We start from the raw sequence: 18,404 nt of genomic DNA, 5'->3' as shown, positions 1-18,404 counted from the left end.
GTTTGGAGTATGTTGTAATGACTAGTGAGTACAAATCACACCGTGTTCAAACTGCTCAACAAAGCAGTGACACATACAAAACATGAGTTTAGACTAGTTCAACATGAAGTACCTCTCTAGTAACGGAAACAAAGGTAAAACACAACGATTTGTGCATTTCGTGGCTATCCAACTGAACAATAATATCTGTGAATGCAGTGTGACTAGCTACAAGCATTTCACTACGCAACAAGCATTTCGCTACACCCGCAATAACATCTGCTAAATATGTCTTTGTGACCAACACATTTTGATTTGATTTACTAGGACGCTACAGAGTGCTGCCAATTCATTATTCTTTCATCACAGTCGTTTCCTTTCCATCACAAACAGTATTTTACAATGTTACCAGTGGATGATTCTGTCAGTCATATTTTTACCCAGGGGACACAGACACTAGAAGTGCCTGAAGGTCAGAAGTGGGGAACAGGGTGAGTTGTCATCACCAGAGGTTCCTGTCTACAACTTCTCTGTGAGTCACATGATCACCCTCCAAACCAACACCAGAGGGGCCTCCACACAGGAAGGCCAGCATTCAGTCTCATTCCCAGACTCCCTTTGACGTAATTTGGCAGATAAATCAATGCAATAGGTGGCCTCCCGGGTGGCGCAGTGGTCTAGGGCACTGCATCGCAGTGCTAACTGCGCCACCAGAGTCTCTGGGTTCGCGCCCAGGCTCTGTCGCAGCCGGCTGCGACCGGGAGGTCCGTGGGGCGACGCACAATTGGCATAGCGTCGTCCGGGGTAGGGAGGGTTTGGCCAGTAGGGATATCCTTGTCTCATCGCGCTCCAGCGACTCCTGTGGCGGGCCGGGCGCAGTGCGCGCCAGCCAAGGGGGCCAGGTACACGGTGTTTCCTCCGACACATTGGTGCGGCTGGCTTCCGGGTTGGAGGCGCGCTGTGTTAAGAAGCAGTACGGCTGGTTGGGTTGTGCTTCGGAGGACGCATGGCTTTCGACCTTCGTCTCTCCCGAGCCCGTACGGGAGTTGTAGCGATGAGACAAGGTAGTAATTACTAGCGATTGGATACCACGAAAATTGGGGAGAAAATGGGATAAAATTAAAAATTTTTTTTTAAAAAGAATCAATGCAATGGGTAAACACTACCAGTGTCTGGGTTGTTGACTGGCAATTTCTTAAGTTCACATGTTCAAGTTCAACGTTTTTATTTATCAAATTACAGACAGCAAGCACTCCCTGAAATACTTGATATTACTGTTAAAGATTCAATACTCTCTCAATATGTCCACATGTAAGATATAGTATAGTAATGCTTTGCTCTGCCTTTTCCCGCTGGTTTAAGAAGAATCTTGGTTAAACGTAGTAGTATGCAGGTGCTCAAGGCATTCGAGTGAGAAGAGCGGGAGACAAGAAAAACTGCTCTTTTCCAATTGATTGACCACATCCAGTCTTTGTGGATGAATGTACTACATTGTCTGCTACTTCTTTGGCTACGCACATTGAGCAATTAATACACATGGATGAGAACGACTCACAACTATGTACAGTATCAGGCTATGGCGACAGATTCATACGCATAAGATTTCTGATACTGCCTTTGGCCTGCTCATGCAGCTACTAGGGACTAGTCTGTGAGCATCCTGTTTCTTCAATAAATAGTTGGAGATCAAACCAGTGTGAATTAGGCCATGTGAGGAAGCATATGGTTGCTGGTGAGGGACACAGAACAGCCGAGCTAGAACGTATCCGTGTCTGAGGAAGAGGATCCAACGGTGTTCCAGTCACTGTAGAAGCACTGGGAGCACATACCCTTCAAACCATTCCCTTATGAAATATGGGAAACTAAGGCATTCAATAGAATCAGCTTTCAGGATGCCAAAATGCCCCTTAATAGTTTTTGGAAGGTTACGTTAAAAGCAAATTCACTGTTTATACCATTTTTTTTTAAACCATAGGGGTTGAAAAATGTTCATAACATGCACACTACTGGGAGAATTGAGCAACTTGGTCTGACTTGACTTCAAAGTTCCAACGCCAGGCTGAAAAGCCTGTTTGACAACTGTCTGGCTTCAATAAGGCTCCAGCTGAGGTATGTAAAGTCGGAGAATGCACTGTTTAGAATATAACCATGCACTTCATCAATATGCCAACAAGTTAATGATACAAATATACATAAACAAGAAAGTGTTTTTTGACTATAAAACAAATCATAATAGGAACCTATCGCCCTTGACAATAATTGAATTGAAATGCGGAGGGAAAAGTAGTGTCTAGTGTCATTCAAGGAAAATGAATGAAACAATAGCATATAGGCCTACATTTACAAAGAGTTTCCATAATGGTAATTGGGAATAAATCAAAAGTAAAAGGGTTCAGTTTTACAGCTGATCTAGTGTACAGTATGGCTGAGGGTTCACAAACCTCCACCTCATTGGATCAGAATCAGGTCAACCAGTCCCCCAGTTTGACACAGGCACAGGCACATGCACTAACAAGCACTTCACTGACACTCAGCTAGTGCTCTGCTCTGTAGGATGTTTGGAGAAACACGTTTCTAATTTTCAGACAAACATACTGTTCCAGACAAGAAAAAGTGTGCTCACCCCAACCGTATAATCAAGCAATATAAAAGAAGTGCCTGGAATATTGCAGCCTGTACTGTAATTGCAAAACAAAACCAGCAATGTTTTATGGTTAACTTGTGGAACATACCGCTTAGTCTCTAAGGAGTCCACAGTGGGAAAACAATGGTATGTCAAAACAGATAGTCGTAAAGTCCCAGTAAAAGCATCCACATAATTTCATCCCTATTTAGAAAGACTGTTTTCTACACACAGAAACAACAGAACTGGTTTTGGTTTGAGGATCTGCTTCCTTCTTTGTGTCAATAAAAAAGCAAGCACATACAGTGTCTAGTGAAAGCCTACACATCCCTGGCAAAGCTTTCACATTTTGCTGCCTTAAAATTAAATAAACATTTATTTTTTAAATTGGGGAGTTTCCGAGCGATCTGCATAACCTACTCCACACTTTCAAAGTGAAAGAAAAATGATAAAAATGGTCCAAATTAATACAAATAAAAAAACGAAGTCTTGATCGTGCATGTCCTCACACCCAAGAGGTACTACTTGGTGGAAGCGCTTTTGGCAGCCATTACAGTTCTGAATAATTTTGAATACGATTTTTCCAACTTCTCAACACCTCTTGGAAAACCATTCTGGTAAGTGTTTTGCATTCACATGTGTGTAATTGACCTGCTGAAAAATATAACTCCATCCCAGGGTTAGGTATTCAGAAGACAGAGTCAGGGATTCCTCTAACTTTTTACTGAGGCTTTCACTTTTATTTTGATCCTGACAAACTCCCCAGTCCCTTGTCAATGACAAGCATACTCATAACATGATGCTGCCACCACAATACTTAAATACAGAGGATCAACATTGCATTCACTCCACATTACTGGCCTGTATGGCAAAGTGAAAAGAAGCCGGTGTTAAAAAATCTATTCCAAACCATCCAGTATATTTGCAACAAGCCCATTAAGTAATACTGCAAAACAACACAGCAAAATGCACTTTTTGGCCTAACTTAAAAACGAAAGGTTTGGTTAAAATCCAATACAACACAACAGAGTGAAACCCTCTGTATTTCCAAGTATTGTGGTTGCAGCATCATGTTATGGATATGTTTGTCACTGGCAGGGACTGGGGAGTTTGTCAAGATCAAAGAACATATAAAAGGAGCAAAGCCCAGGTAAAAAGTTAGAGGAAAACCTGCCTCAGTCTTCTGAAAACTCAAGGACAATTACACACATTTTAATGGCAAAGACACACCAGAATGGCTTTCCAAGAGGTGTTGAGTGTTCCTGAGTGGTCCAGTCTCAGTTCTGGCTTACATTTGTTTGAAATCTGAGAAAATGTTTGAATATTGCTGTCCATCAATGATTATCGACAAAATTGACTGAGCTTGAAAAACTTTGACAAAAACAGTGCATGGGCCTACATGTTGCTACGCAATGCTCCTCAGCTCGGCAACAAAAACAATAACAATGGTGGTGGGGTGGTCAGTGGCGCTGTTACCCCCTACTGCGGATTCCATCTCTGAGGCAGCAAAATGTGAAGACTGCAAGGTGTGTGTAGACTTTCACTAGCGGCTGTACGTAAGCACATATCATTTGACGCAAAACCGAATAATAACATCTTGGAAATAATTTTCAATGCATCCATAAGTACAATGTCAAAACAAAATCATTCAGGTAGATATAAATATAAGCCTCTGGGAAGCCTCTAAACCACGTTTAGAAACAATATTAACATGGTTGCTTCTTTCTGAGGCCACTGCAGACAGAAGACAGTATCACAGGAAACATACTGTACCTGTATCTTTAGTCAGAATAGAAAGGGAGAAGGAGAGGGGGATACCTAGTCAGTTGTACAACTGAATGCCTTCAAATGAAATGCGTCTTCCTTCCTTAATCGGCATCCACGTCTTCGGCGCCTGGGGACACATTTATCTAGTGATGTCACATCTATATAGTACATGTTATACCTGTTAAAAACAGTACAACCTCACTAGAACAGGGATTTCCCAGAGAGAGTCCAGAAAAGTAATGGTTACCTCCGTAGGCAAATCTCATCTAACATGACTTTGTCCTAGTGAGTAAATCATTGCTATAGCTTAGTTACAGTGGGTGGTCCTCAATTGCATCAACAAAAGCAGACAACCTCCTCTGAGACCAGTGGTCTAAGGGAACTATATCCTTCCATACACAACACACCCACGAAAGTAATTCATGAAAGTAATTTAGTGTACACTGGCGCAGCCTCCACTTGATACTGTACAGTATATTTCAATGGTTTGTTATAATAGCTAGGAAAGGAGGCTGCATTGTGATGTGTTTCTGTATATTTGAAGAGAATATAACCTAATGCCTTCTTCATACCTTCTTAATCACAGGAGAAATAGTAACCATGTAGAAAGCAAATGGCAGCGGGATATCCGTTCCACGGCTGTGAAGAAATATGAAAATGTCACAAGCTACACATTTGAGATATTCATCAGAGTCCTGAGGTAGTTCACGACGTACAGTCTGTCACACAAAGTCAGTTGAAAGGCTATTGGAAAATGGCCTCGGATCTGAAATGACACACTTATACTGTCCACCAAGAAATCCCTTGCAGAGATGACCTGGGAACAATATGAGAAAATGGTCTGTATTTTAACCCTGTCCATTTGACTGCTCTCTGCCTGCCACAGCCTAGTCACTAATCAGAGCTCTTTTCATATAATGGCAAAGTCAATAGCTGCATACAATCAGTAAACAAATTCAGCAATTTTTATTATAGCCTCCATCCACATTTATGTAGCAGCAATTTAAATTATTCTAGCGTGTAACACTTTAATTATGTAAGACAAAGACGACGTCGAAGGCACAAAAGAACTTCAGGCGTTGACCTAGACAAGTGAGAAGTATTTTGTGGGGGTTCTTTTGCGAATGCACTCACATCTGTGTATTTACTGAGAATACAAAAGGCTGTTAGTGGGCATGTTAAACCCGAAAGCAACAATGCTGAATTGTACTTGTATTACAGAATGGCCTTTCAGCTTTCACTGAACAGCGCCAACTAACCCTAAAAAGCCATTTATCTGCACAAAATTGAGGGAAAACTCAGCAGTTTCAATATATTTAGTGTGATGTAGGCTGGTATTGCATTGATTTCGCATCATCTATAGGATATTTCATATAAAACACAGAAAAAAAATTATTAACGGCCCAGTGCAATCAATAATGTGATTTTACTGTGTTTTATATACACTGGAGTAAACAAAACATTAAGAACACCTCTTTCCATTACATACTATAGATTGACCAGGTGAATTGAGGTGAGCTATGATCCCTTATTGATATCCCTTGTTAAATCCACTTCAATCAGTGTAGAGGACGGGGAGGAGACAGGTTAAAGAAGGATGTTTAAGCCTTGAGACAATTGAGACATGGATTGGGTATGTGTGCCATTCAGAGGGTGAATGGGCAAGACAAAAGATTTAAGTGCCTTTGAACGGGGTATGCCAGGCGCACCGGTTTGTGTCTAGAACTGCACCACTGCTGGGTTTTTCATGCACAACAGTTGTTTCTAATGTTTGGTGTAGTCAGTGTATATTTCCACACTGAGGTTGGAATAATAGTGTGAAATTGTGAAAATTATGATAACGCCCTTTTGGTGTAAGAGCTGTTTGAAAAGACCACCTGAAATTTCAGTCTGTTTTGGCCTGCCTGAGGCATATCCTGCGTACCTGGTTTGAGGAGTTAGCGAGGTAATTTTGGTCAACTCTGAGTTCAACTTGGGATAACCAGTCATACGAAAGTGTCTCACCTTTTAGCCAGGTAAATTTCAATGGCAATGAATCCTTCAGAACTAACCTGCACCGTGGCAGGCTAACTCACAGCTAACTCCCCTTACCCTAAATGAAATGACTGAGCCGAGAGTTGAGGACCAATGAAATCAGATTCCCTCCCTCTTGCAAAGATTGCGTCATCATCCCCTTCATCTGAGGAAGACGACTGATTAAATATTTTATTAAATCAACAACAAAAAAATTGTGTGTTAGAAAATAGTAAAATGGTAAAATACCCTTCACATTATTTAGTAATGACAGAATGCTTTTGAAACAAAAAAACTTTTGCACGACTTAATAACATTATTTTATCGATAGGAGTGTGATGAAAGTTGCTCATGCATTGATAAGCACATCAAAGATGGCATTAACCATAAGTAATCAAATAAAGATGGCATTTCTTTAAGCCACCACAGCCAGCTGAATTTGCAATATACATTTTCCTTCTTTTTGATTTTGGCACAAGTGAAAATGTGGCCCATGGATTGACGGTTTCAACATTGTCTCAATGAAGAGTTCGGTGTTCGAACAGCGACATGCACACACAGCTACAAGCCTCCCAGAGTTAGCGGCAGGCGGACAAGCAATATCCACCATCGTAGTACGTACTGTAGTTCGGATGAATCCTGAGCTGGAATGTGATGCTAACTGAAGCTGGTTCGCTTTAGAAAAGGTTTGCTTCGCAGGATACCCCTCTGGTGACATCTCCAGGCGGTAAATTAGTTAATCGACCAATAAGAAATAGAGTTCCAAACCTCTCTGCCAATAACAGCTAGTTTTTATTTTACAATCCTAGCTAAATTATTGCTTAAGAAATTGCTGTTTGCTAAGAAGCTATTTTTGTTTCTTTTTGACCATTTTAATTGAAAACAATCACAGTAAGTTATTTAATTGTTAACCCAGAAATGAATTGATATTGAGATGAAAACGGCTGCATTGGACCTTTAATCTTACTGTATTTTTGCCATATAGGCTACTTACCGTTCTTGTGCTCAACCATAATCAATTGTGAGATTTCGGGATCAAGTTACAATAATCTGTGGTCACAGGACGCCACTAAAGACATCCCTCTGAGTCAAGTTTTATTTCCCAACCTCAGAGTATGCTACCGATTGTGTTAAGTGAGTCTACCAAACCAGACACGGCTCCTTTCATTCCCTTTTCTCTGATTCCAATTCAGGGAAAAACTCTGGATAGGAATGTGTGTTTTGAGTCTGGCTTCACCTGCACTATCCCTGAATTTTGTGTTTATCTTGGAACCCAGCAGACAGAACCATATAGGCCTCAGTAGAAAAGCTCTGTCAACTGCTTTCAACAACATCCTACAGGGAGGTATGAAGTACATTTTCAGTAATTGTTCTTTAACCAGATGAAAAGCGGGTCATTTTACAGAGTGATATGCAGTGTTCTATAGTCTGACAGGTGGGACTCACGTGTCATGTGGAAGATGCCATCGCAGGCACTGATGTGGGAGAGGAAGGCGTTGCCCAGGCCCTGGCCAGCATGAGCTCCCTTCACCAGTCCTGCTATGTCCACCACATTCAGAAAGGCTGGCACCTTGCTGCAGAACAGGCAGTGGGGTTAAGGCAGTGGAAAGGAAACAGGGGTTATATAAGTCAGCTAATGTCTAACGTCTAGTATAACATAATACAGAGACAAGCCCACAGTTTGTGAATCAGTCTTTCTTACGTTTTTGGATATGGATCAACACTACCAGGGTAGATTATTGGTGGTCAAACAGTTTCTAAGATTTCTATAAAAAATACACAACATACATAACAATAAAAAAAAATGTTTTTTTTTAATTCTCTGGCTACTGGGTATTAGATATCTATCAGAATAAGTGGTAGCCCTTGAGCCTCATGTCTCTGTCAGCCTTCCCACTCAATGTGGATAAATGAGAATAAAACCCAGCAGAAGCCTGTACACTAAGACTGTTTCTACACCTCGCGATTATACTTCTTCTACAACAACAGAGGTCGGTAGTGGTGCCTTACCTTGATTTCATCATCAGGCACCTATACCCTGGAATGTATGGTTTGAGACACAAGAGCTATGACTAAAGGGTGATGGTGTTTATGTCATGCTGCTCACGGAAAAGCCGTAGCAGAGTCATAATGAAACGTTTCACATTGTTCAGCGCTGAACATGTTATATTGCACTACCGTCAACCCCAGAGACAGCGAGACATTGGTTCACTGCTGTGATTTATGAGTCTCTCACATTAAACCAATAGGCTGGTCTAACCTCGCTCATAATGACATACGATAGGCAGCCACTGACACATAAATGCCATGGCCTCTTACTTATAAAAAAACAAATAACACAAAAAACTGCAGTTATCATTATATGTAGAGTAAAGGACTGGCAACTTAATGTCAACAACATTTCTGTATCTTCTCATGTCGCTGAGGTGTATACTTGCGGTGGCCTATACATATTTGGCAGAGATCCCAAGTCTGAAGTGTGAATAATACGTGAACAGTGAGACCCCATACCTGACGGGCTTGTGGAATTGGCACAGGAAATCGTAGCGTTCATCTGGAATGGGCACTCTGCTTTCATTTGGGTCAATGGTGCAGAAGGGGAAATTCTCAGCTGCAGCTTGACTCTTTGTCAGTACGTTGAAAAAGGTTGACTTCCTAGAAATAAAAACAGCACAGAGGTCAACGCATCCCAGAAACTGTTGGTGGATCCTGATGGGTTGAGAGTATGATGTTGGTTTATTCAAAGACCTAAGCAAAGCCTGCAAGGCCGAAAGACCATTTCAGTCTCCACTATGAGAAAGAAGTCAATCTAATATATTGAACGTTTGATCTTCAGAATCATAAACGGCCTGATTGTGAAACACTAAGCCCAATTACAAGGTCAGATAATCCCATAATAGATCAATTGAGCTTGGAATCCAGGGGAAAATTACGTTCCTGACAGATCTGAGCTGTTGATCGGGTACAGCCAAACATAGCCCCATGTCGTGCTCACTAAGCGATTTCTGTTCCACAGCACAAGCACCTCAAGAGTGCTTCAGGTTGCACTGACTACTCAATGAATGCAAGTGTAATAATGGCAAGGCAGTTAAATATAATCCTGGACGTTTCTATCTTTATCCCCTCACCTGGTGCGCTCCACATTTCAAGGATTGGTTGGTTTAGACTCCAAAACCTACAGGACTGGAATTGCCCGGATATTGCTGTGATACAGCATGGATTCATCTTATAATCGCAGGATTGTTCCGTTATCATATATTTCAAGGATGTTTTAGATCACCCTCAGAAAAATACAATCTGCTTTAGATTTACATTTGTTATTCTGCCTACAGTGGTGGACAAAAACATGTCACTTCAATCAGCTCTCATGTCGCTATTCATCAGCCTGTCACAGTGCATGAGGCCAGGTCAACAGCAGTGGGGGCTATGCAGGGTGGGGAGCAGGGTGAGGACAGTGATCATGTTGAAGCCACACGCCTGCTATTATTTCATACGGGAGAAATGATCTCCAAAGAACACTCATGCTACCATCCTGATCCCTGTACAGTGGAAATGACAGGAAATAGCAGAACACCATAGTGTGAGAGCTGTTGCTGCTTGGTAGGCTTTCGGATTATACACCATGGTATCATTTGTTGTATGTCTTTATCTGAGTAGGATCTTATAATTCCCATGTATCAATCCAAAGCATTTTGTGTCTGTTTGTTCTAATCTTTTACGTTTGAGAGTGAGTCAATATTATGATTTATTGAATGACATTAGGCAAATTAAATGACTGGTGCAGCGTTTGCGACCTTTAGCTTCACGTGTACAGTGAATTGCATGAACTCCGCGACCTGTGTCCACTAGTCTAGTGAAAGCCTAATGGCATGTGGCCTGTAATGAACTAGTCAATGAATGACCAGAATACATTTACACTGGCTCATGGGAGCCATATGAATACATTTAGTACTGTACTTAAAAATGCATAGGCCATGTTGTTAAGCAGTCAAATGTATATTTCCAGTTTACATGTTACGACTATAGACATACCCTACATTGGGCAATCCGACGATTCCTATTTTCAAAGAAGTCCCAAACCGTCCAATCAGTGGTGGTGGCTGCTGTCCATCACCTCCCTTCTGCTAACAAAAACAACGTGTCAATGTCCATAGCGAGTCAGACCTCGTGGCATTATGTAATCGAGGCTACACATTCAGCTTTGGCCTGAGCTACTATAGTATACACAAAACACACCTTCTTGGGAGCCATGTCCTTTTCTTCAGTTTTCACTGCCTACTAAATCTACTCACAACTTAGAGTGAAAAAAACAACATGTATTGCTGGTAATGTAAGCTCTAGAGAAGAAGCTAATAGCGGTCTAGCTAACAGCAAGTTCAGTCGACCTCACTCACACTACTGGCTAACGCCTCACTCTCAAACTAGGACATGCGTCTGGTCGAAATGAAAGATGACACTGGTAGCTGACCCATGTTTCTAAATTTAGCAGACACTTGTTAATGTTAGGCCTACTGTACTTGTGAGCTGAGCCAAGCTTCACCACAGAACATAGACAACATATGTACAAGCCAATATCGGTAACTATAGGAGTTATTACAGGTGCCTATGCAAGTGTCAGGCATGTAAGCAAAATGACAGTCCCTCACACACAATATGACAGTGGCAGGGAGTGCTGGTTAGGCTGCACCTCTTATCAGGGAGGGTTAAATCAGTGCAAGTAAGCAGCTGTGGGATTATAGTGCCTTTAACAAGGCGAACAGGGGCAGAGCGGCCATCTGGCATTTTGGGCAAATGCCAGATGTGCTAGTCCATTTTGTGGGGACCTCAAGGAAAAAAAATGGGCTGGTGTGTTTGACATGTCAGGGCCGATTTCTGGTTCCATTCCGCCCCTGAAGGTGAATCTTCTAGGCTACTCCTTGCAACAGACTGGATTTGTCGCTCCGGTTTATCTCTCTCCCCAATAAAATTATATTTCATACTGAACAGGAATTTAATTCTATATCTTCCTGTTATGCACCATTATATAGTGAATACAAGTCTTCCCGCATATGTTTTTTTTTTACTCCCTTGACAACCAGAAAAATTACAAACATCGGATGCAAAATGTAAAAGGTGTCCAACAATACTTACTGTGCAAGAGCCGGGCAGACACGGCTGAGGAACAGGTTGAATTCTGTACATTGACAATTAATGGAAAACAGCATGGCATGCAAGTCTTTGCATACGCAAAATAGACTCACGTCGATGATCTCGTGCGTTAGTCTACAAATCTTATAAAAAGAGATATGTTATAGTTTTTACAATATAATAAAAACGCGAGTTAATGAGAAAATATAGTTTTCTATCTTAGAGGCTACCAATCACCATGACCCAAACAAGCTTGTAGGCTAGGCCTACTTGATTGAACATTTCTGTCGGATTTAATAGACTATCATACACCTGTTTTCAGATAATGATATCAATTAACATATAAAACTACTTAGAATTGAAGCATGACATCATTGCCCCTAAATTATTTCCCCTCTTAGACAGAAACAGGTGTAGGCCTGTGGACCTCCACCACTCTCGACCATGAGATTACACCGATTAGTTAATTGTTCACAAATAAACTTTCCTCAAAGCCAAAGCAAATGAATCCCTGCAGGGACCAACACGAAAACTTGGTCTAATCCAGCACCCTGAGTCGTTTAACATGCAGAAAACGAGCCTCTAATAATCTAGATTTGAAGCAAGTCAAAGGCCTTTTGTATCAAGAGTTTAAATTAATAGGTTTGGATTAATCATTTATCTTTTGTCGTTGAACGCCTTGATGGATGCACCGTCACTTAGCCTCACCACAATAGATGCACAGCGTTTTGTTCTACCAAATAAATCATTCTCATTGTTTAAGGTACATTGATCAATCTAATGACTTGTAATAGGCTCCTAATTGCCACAGAAAAGTGCTCTCGGGTGGAGTCCTGCATGCGAGATTCAACTCCAAATTCCCACTTGAATGACACTGTTCAAATATTTTTAATGACAAGATTTCGTCAAGGATGCTGGCATTGGGTAGGCCTACTACCAACTATTACGCAGGCTATCACATTGTTATTATGGTAGGCCTACATGATGAAATTCCAATTTACAATGGCATTCAAAAAGACTAAAAAGTCGACACAATTGAAAATGAGTATTGGCAATCATATGTGAACCAACACCTGTCATTTGGAAAGATAATCTAATCCTATTTTTTTTCGTGCTCTTTTGTTACTATCTGCCTGCACCTCTAAAGTTTTTGTTCGTTATACATTTCCTTACTTATTTTATTTTCAGAAGTGTTTCAATAATCAGTTAGATGTTGAATAGTGTCGGGATAAACACTCTAATTAAAAACGAGCACTCCATCGAGGGCCTTATCTTCGCCTTGTTCATTGATAAATCATTTATCTTTATTTTCGAACCAATAAAATAGATAAAACACGAAGAAACAGATAATACCAGAATACCATTACACATAGCAAAATAATCAAAATAAAAATCAACAATGAATGACATGGTACTCCTTTTAACCAAAGGTGCATTACACTACAAAACATTTAGAACTGTAGTTGAAAAAAAAGAAAAATATAAAAGAATAATTACACGCTCACGCTGTTCGAGACACTTTGGCATTGCAATCAAATTTGTTAATGCAGAATCGACATTTAATAGTGCTAATAGCACACCACTAAAATTGCAATGATTGCAAAAATGAAGCACTTTTCTTGGCTCCGTTCGTTGGATTTGATGAAATTGTTTTATATTCACCTCTCTAAAGGTGGGGATTTAAAGCAGAGAAAGCCTTTGAACAAATTGCGCTTGGTTGACTGGCAGAATTCAAGCTCAATAATGGTGCATTATTCGCCCGTTTTGAATACTGTAATACACAGCTTTTGGCGAAGCCTTTCTATGGAAAATTGCTTTAACTTTTTAAGGGATGATGAGTCACACCAAAGCAGGCCATTGTTACATTATGTCATTACCCCTAAATGTTTAACAAGCTGTGAAACACGTTGACATATATTGCATTGCGATCTTTAAAAAATGTATAAATTCCAGAGGAAGAAAAAATATATAGTAATTTGGCGGAAAAAAAGGGTTAACGTTGATGCGCTCCACATGTTTTTTCAATGGTTCAATTGAATCTCCAAACGTTATATTCAGTTAGCCTAAATCTTTAGTGTGGAATGCTCTATGGTTTCATTGTGCCATTTTAAAACAGCCTGCATCGTTGAATGAAATGCATTCACCAGGCTGACATGAGGGAAACAACATCTCGTGATTATTATGACTGCAATATTTTTGTAATATTTTTAGTTTCCAGGCTGTAGCACTTAGAACACCAACCACTCATCGAGTTAATTGTCACTTTTTAATTAACCAAAAAATCCCCACTGTACAGCCTCAACACACGCGCGTAAATTGGCACAGACAGGCAGGGGGACGGGCGCGAGCGCACTCCACGCACACACGCGCACACACACACACAGATTAAAAACAAGTCCCCAATAGCCTCTTAAACGCACACATGGCAACACCGCTTGAGCCTATGGAAACTTTTAAGATAATTCACCTGTTGTATGACATACCTTGTATTGTAAGCGTCTTCACTTTAGTCAGCCATTATTTATTGATAATGGGTCGGCTTATTGCACTTCTGCCCCCCTGGTGAGTGTATGGGAACTTCTGCTTAACTTCATGGATGGTGTAAGCAAGCACATGCACTGCGCCTATGAAGACGTCTCCATTCCTGTAAGTGCATGACATCTTTAGTTTTGACAAATATGAAGGCACCGCAATTCGTAAAGATATATATTTTTTAAATAATCACCAATCCCCTCATGTCATGACATGAAACAAAACACAATTTGGGACTCCACGAGGGATAAAAGCAGAGGCAGCTATACATCAGAACATTATATTTTACAATTATGTCTATATAGGCCTAGAGAAACCAAGAACCTGCAGTTGAAAAAAATGACAATTGGTCAGAAAGCTTTATGAAATGCAACAGAAACAAAATACCTCTAAATAAATCACATCAAATTCTTACCTCTTGCAGAGAACTAGCTTAAACCAAAATGATCTCGATTCTACAATAAAGAGCACATTGAGCCTTGATGGGAGAATTCATAACATGTATAAAAATACCAAATCGTATCTTGCTTGACAGTCAAATCCGCACAAGAGTTATTGATTGACATGAAGCTTTAGCGTTTCTGTCCTTAGTCGAATCTCTCATTGGCTGACGTCGTCCTCTTGCCAAGAATCCAGCGCTTAGATTGGCTGCTTGCTCTTGCCAGCTGTACTTCAAAGAACGCGCTCTCTACAACTAGGTAGTGTAGGAGCTCCGAGCCAAGAGAGAAATCGTGTGACTACGGAAAAGCAAAGTGTCTGAGTCGAATTGGAAAAGTACACTATTGCAGAATTGTGACCAATTCAACATAGCAAAGACCCTGGATATGGCTACGTCTATACTTGGGGTAAGCCGACAAAATATTGGTTTTCATGTTAGAAGTAGGCTTTATACGTTCACACTTACTAAATAGTGTAGGCTACTTTTCGGTCATTGTTCTCTTATCGTTGAGCTTTGTTGTTACTGTAGGTATTGAAAGTGCTTGTTTAGATGTTGTAATTTTCCTCAATCAAAATAATCTTTGCTTTTGCCAACTTTCATAATAGGCTACCCACATGAGCAAACTTTCGAGACCTGCAGTAAACTATCTACTGAGTGACGTTACTGTATTTCCTCCATGATGGTGTCTGTTTATTTGGTTCAGTGGATATTTAGTTCACATTTTGATACATTCTTTATGAATGAACATTTTCACTAAATGTATGTTTGAATCCAATACGGTAAATAATTGTGTAGCCTATGCACTAATTGCTATCCAGACAAGCACAACAACCGAACGGTTGGACGACCACATAGGCAGACGCAAATCATACTTATAGCAAATGCATGCATCTTATTTACAGAAAGAAAATGGTAAATGTTGCTTGCAATGTTCTAAAGTACAGTGATTTATCTCTTTGCAGGAAGAACCACGATTCGGAACTACACCTCTAGCTATGCTGGCTGCTACTTGTAACAAAATTGGCAATACCAGTCCCCTTACCACTTTACCTGATTCCAGTGCTTTTTCAAAAGGCGGATTTCATCCTTGGAAAAGATCCTCTAGTTGCAACTTGGGATCCAGTCTCCCTGGATTCACTGTAGCAACAAGCCGCGGATCGACCGGACTAACATCAACTACTGGCACAGGCAACAGCGCGTTCTGCTTAGCCTCCACTTCCCCGACCACCTCTGCGTTTTCCACAGAGTACAGCAGTCTGTTTTCCAACTCAGCGAGCATTTCGTCTCAAGAGCCTGGGCAATCAGCCTTCATTTCCAAAGTCCACACATCAGCAGAAACCTTGTACCCGAGGGTAGGGATGGCACATCCGTATGAGTCGTGGTACAAGTCTGGTTTCCATTCAACCATCTCGGGCGATGTTACTAATGGGGCGTCCGCGTGGTGGGACGTTCATACCAACCCTGGCTCATGGCTCGAGGTCCAGAACCCTGCAAGCTCGCTGCAGACCTCCCTGCACTCCGGGACCCCCCAAGCCATACACTCTCAGCTCAGTGGCTATAACCCTGACTTCTCCACTTTGACACACTCGGCATTCAGCTCAACCGGTATAAGTCCCACGGCATCGCATCTTCTATCAACTAGCCAACACCTGTTAACACAAGAGGGATTCAAAACAGTCATTCCAACATACACGGACGCCTCTGCCGCCAACGCTATGATTTCAGGTTCCAGTTCTGGTTCCTCAAGGTCATCCAGGAGGTACTCCGGCAGAGCCACGTGCGACTGTCCGAACTGTCAGGAGGCTGAGCGGCTGGGGCCTGCAGGGGCCAGCCTCCGGAGGAAAGGACTTCACAGCTGTCACATTCCAGGCTGCGGTAAGGTGTATGGCAAAACCTCTCACCTTAAAGCCCATTTGAGATGGCATACTGGCGAGCGGCCATTTGTCTGCAATTGGCTTTTTTGTGGCAAAAGATTTACAAGATCAGATGAACTTCAGAGACACCTCCGTACCCACACCGGTGAGAAAAGGTTTGCTTGCCCAGTATGCAACAAGCGCTTTATGAGGAGCGACCATTTGAGCAAGCACATTAAAACCCACACTGCCGGTGGTGGTGAAGGCAAAAAGGGAAGCGACAGTGACACCGACACCAGTAACCTGGAGACCCCCAGGTCCGAGTCCCCAGAACTCATTTTAGACGGGGTAAACCCCAGAATCAAGGATCCATCTCCTCATGACGAGCACTGAATGGCTGTTATTTGAATGACCTTGAAACTAACTTTATAAAGCAAATTACCAGTAGGTTATCAAAACTGGTACATGTATTAAAAACGGGTCTGGTTTTGAGAGATAGTATTGGAGGAAAATACGATTTTACGCAAAGCATTTGAAAACAAAAAATAATTAAAACTTAACACCATCTTGATTGAATATGTTCAACTCGTTATTCACCATCAAACGAAAAGCAGAATTATTCTATATTATGTGAAAATGACATAACTATAAAGCTGTCAACTTAAAAATTAACCGCGGGGTACTTTTTACGATCAGTGCTTAAAAGGGGCGAGCTAACCCAAATGAACTTGGTTGGCCCATGTGAGTCGCCATCATATTGTACATTCTGACAACAAACAATGTGTTATTTTCATGTAAATGTGAATTATGATTGTTTTATTCGTGTTTGGGATCCTGAAATTCAGGCAGTTTACTTTCAACGCACTTTGTGGATATGTATGTACACAGCTTTTTAAATTCAGTTAACCATTTCATTTCTTTGCAAAAAAAATATATAAATGTTTACTTGTATAAAGTCACACGTATAAGACTTTCATTTTGTCATAATTAAAACGATCTAAAATCTGAGGCAGTAGTCGTGTGAATGGGAATGTTTCACTATATTGGGTCCCATACTTGTTTTCATTATGCGAAATGAAAATAAATGATGAACCAAGGTATTTTATGTGATGGTATAAATGGTAAAAATGAACGATTGCCAAACGTAAAATGTAGATAGGCAAGAGTGTTCCTTTACATAAAATCAATCATACATTGCTGATATAGGCAATCGCACATTGACGTGCATTCTCTCTGAGGAATAAATCAATAGTTAATGCCTCGGAAAAGACATTTCATGCCCAAATGAAAATCTTGTTAAATGGTATTAATTGTGACTTGGAGCACATCGCAACCCCATGTGTCTTGTATTTGCGATTAGGGATTCGTGTCTTATCAAATATCTAATTAATCTCCGAGACATCATTTGTTCAGCTTTACTTTATCTGGGGGCTTCCAGGGGGTTTTGATGACAAAGGCTCCCTGAATATTTATTTTAATTGTCCAAATTAACTGCTTTAATTTGCATGTCAAACGGAAAGATGGCAGTCCAAGAATAAGGATAAAGCATCTCTAAGCTTTCCTTGAAACTCTACACTTGATTTGATGTTATGGGAACTGTTTCTAAACTTTTGAAAAGGAAAAGGGGTAAAAAGCCATATGCAAATGATGAATTTGAAATGCTCTTGTCGCGGCGCAGTCAAATGGTTCCTGCATGTTATTTGAATATCAGTGGCCCCGTATTGAAAGGGTTCAAGGATGCTCTCTGACTTCTTTGTGCTTACCCAGTGCAGCGTCCGATCTCAAAGAAAAACCCGGGGAATAATTACAGCGTGAGCCCAGGCCTGGGAATATGTTAGGGACAGGCATCTCATCTAGATAACCTCTTTCTGAAGAGGAAGTTAAATTGACCAGAAGGCAATAGAGGAAAATTATTTTCATTTCCTTTTGTGTGGCTGGCTTTGAGATCACGAAAATAACGACAAAAAATAAAATGTAAATTTTTCTATAACCACGAATTCGAGTTTAAGAATAAACAGCTTAGAAAAGACAACGTATTATAGCCTATATTTTGCATTTAATATGTGAACTT

At 40.9% G+C, this 18,404-nt stretch overlaps 2 protein-coding genes across 4 annotated transcripts in view; one reads left to right on the top strand and one right to left on the bottom strand.

Annotated features, from left to right (window-relative positions):
• LOC129821261 (obg-like ATPase 1) overlaps positions 1–14,522 on the bottom strand; it is a 45,278-nt gene extending 30,756 nt beyond the window's left edge. Inside the window, exons 1-4 of one of the 3 annotated variants that reach the window (XM_055878714.1) lie at positions 10,619–13,095; positions 10,415–10,506; positions 8,894–9,037; positions 7,829–7,956 (exon numbers count right to left, since the gene is read on the bottom strand). In XM_055878714.1, coding sequence (XP_055734689.1) covers positions 7,829–7,956; positions 8,894–9,037; positions 10,415–10,506; positions 10,619–10,633 — 379 coding nt within the window. In that variant the 5' untranslated portion in view covers positions 10,634–13,095. Of the gene's footprint in view, positions 1–7,828; positions 7,957–8,893; positions 9,038–10,414; positions 10,507–10,618; positions 13,096–14,456 lie in introns of those variants that run through there. The other 2 variants (XM_055878715.1, XM_055878716.1) reach the window with 2 other exon arrangements.
• A 196-nt stretch (positions 14,523–14,718) lies between these two features.
• On the top strand, positions 14,719–17,341 carry LOC129821259 (transcription factor Sp9-like). Its single transcript, XM_055878713.1, has 2 exons — positions 14,719–14,886; positions 15,443–17,341. The coding sequence occupies exons 1-2, from the start codon at positions 14,866–14,868 to the stop codon at positions 16,724–16,726; spliced, it is 1,305 nt and encodes a 434-aa protein (XP_055734688.1). The 5' UTR covers positions 14,719–14,865; the 3' UTR covers positions 16,727–17,341.
• The last annotated feature ends 1,063 nt before the right edge of the window (positions 17,342–18,404 follow it).

This window comes from Salvelinus fontinalis, chromosome 23 (genome assembly GCF_029448725.1).
Source record: "Salvelinus fontinalis isolate EN_2023a chromosome 23, ASM2944872v1, whole genome shotgun sequence".
NCBI lineage: Eukaryota > Metazoa > Chordata > Actinopteri > Salmoniformes > Salmonidae > Salvelinus > Salvelinus fontinalis.
Note: the sequence above shows the minus strand (reverse complement) of the source record. Positions and strands in the feature narration are given on the sequence as shown.

What these genes read in the sequence shown, in the direction of transcription:
- LOC129821259 (XM_055878713.1), top strand. Translation starts at nt 14,866, where the DNA reads ATGGCTACGTCTATACTTGGG. An exon ending in TGGCTACGTCTATACTTGGG is followed by an intron (nt 14,887 to 15,442) that starts GTAAGCCGACAA and finishes ATCTCTTTGCAG; the next exon opens with GAAGAACCACGATTCGGAAC.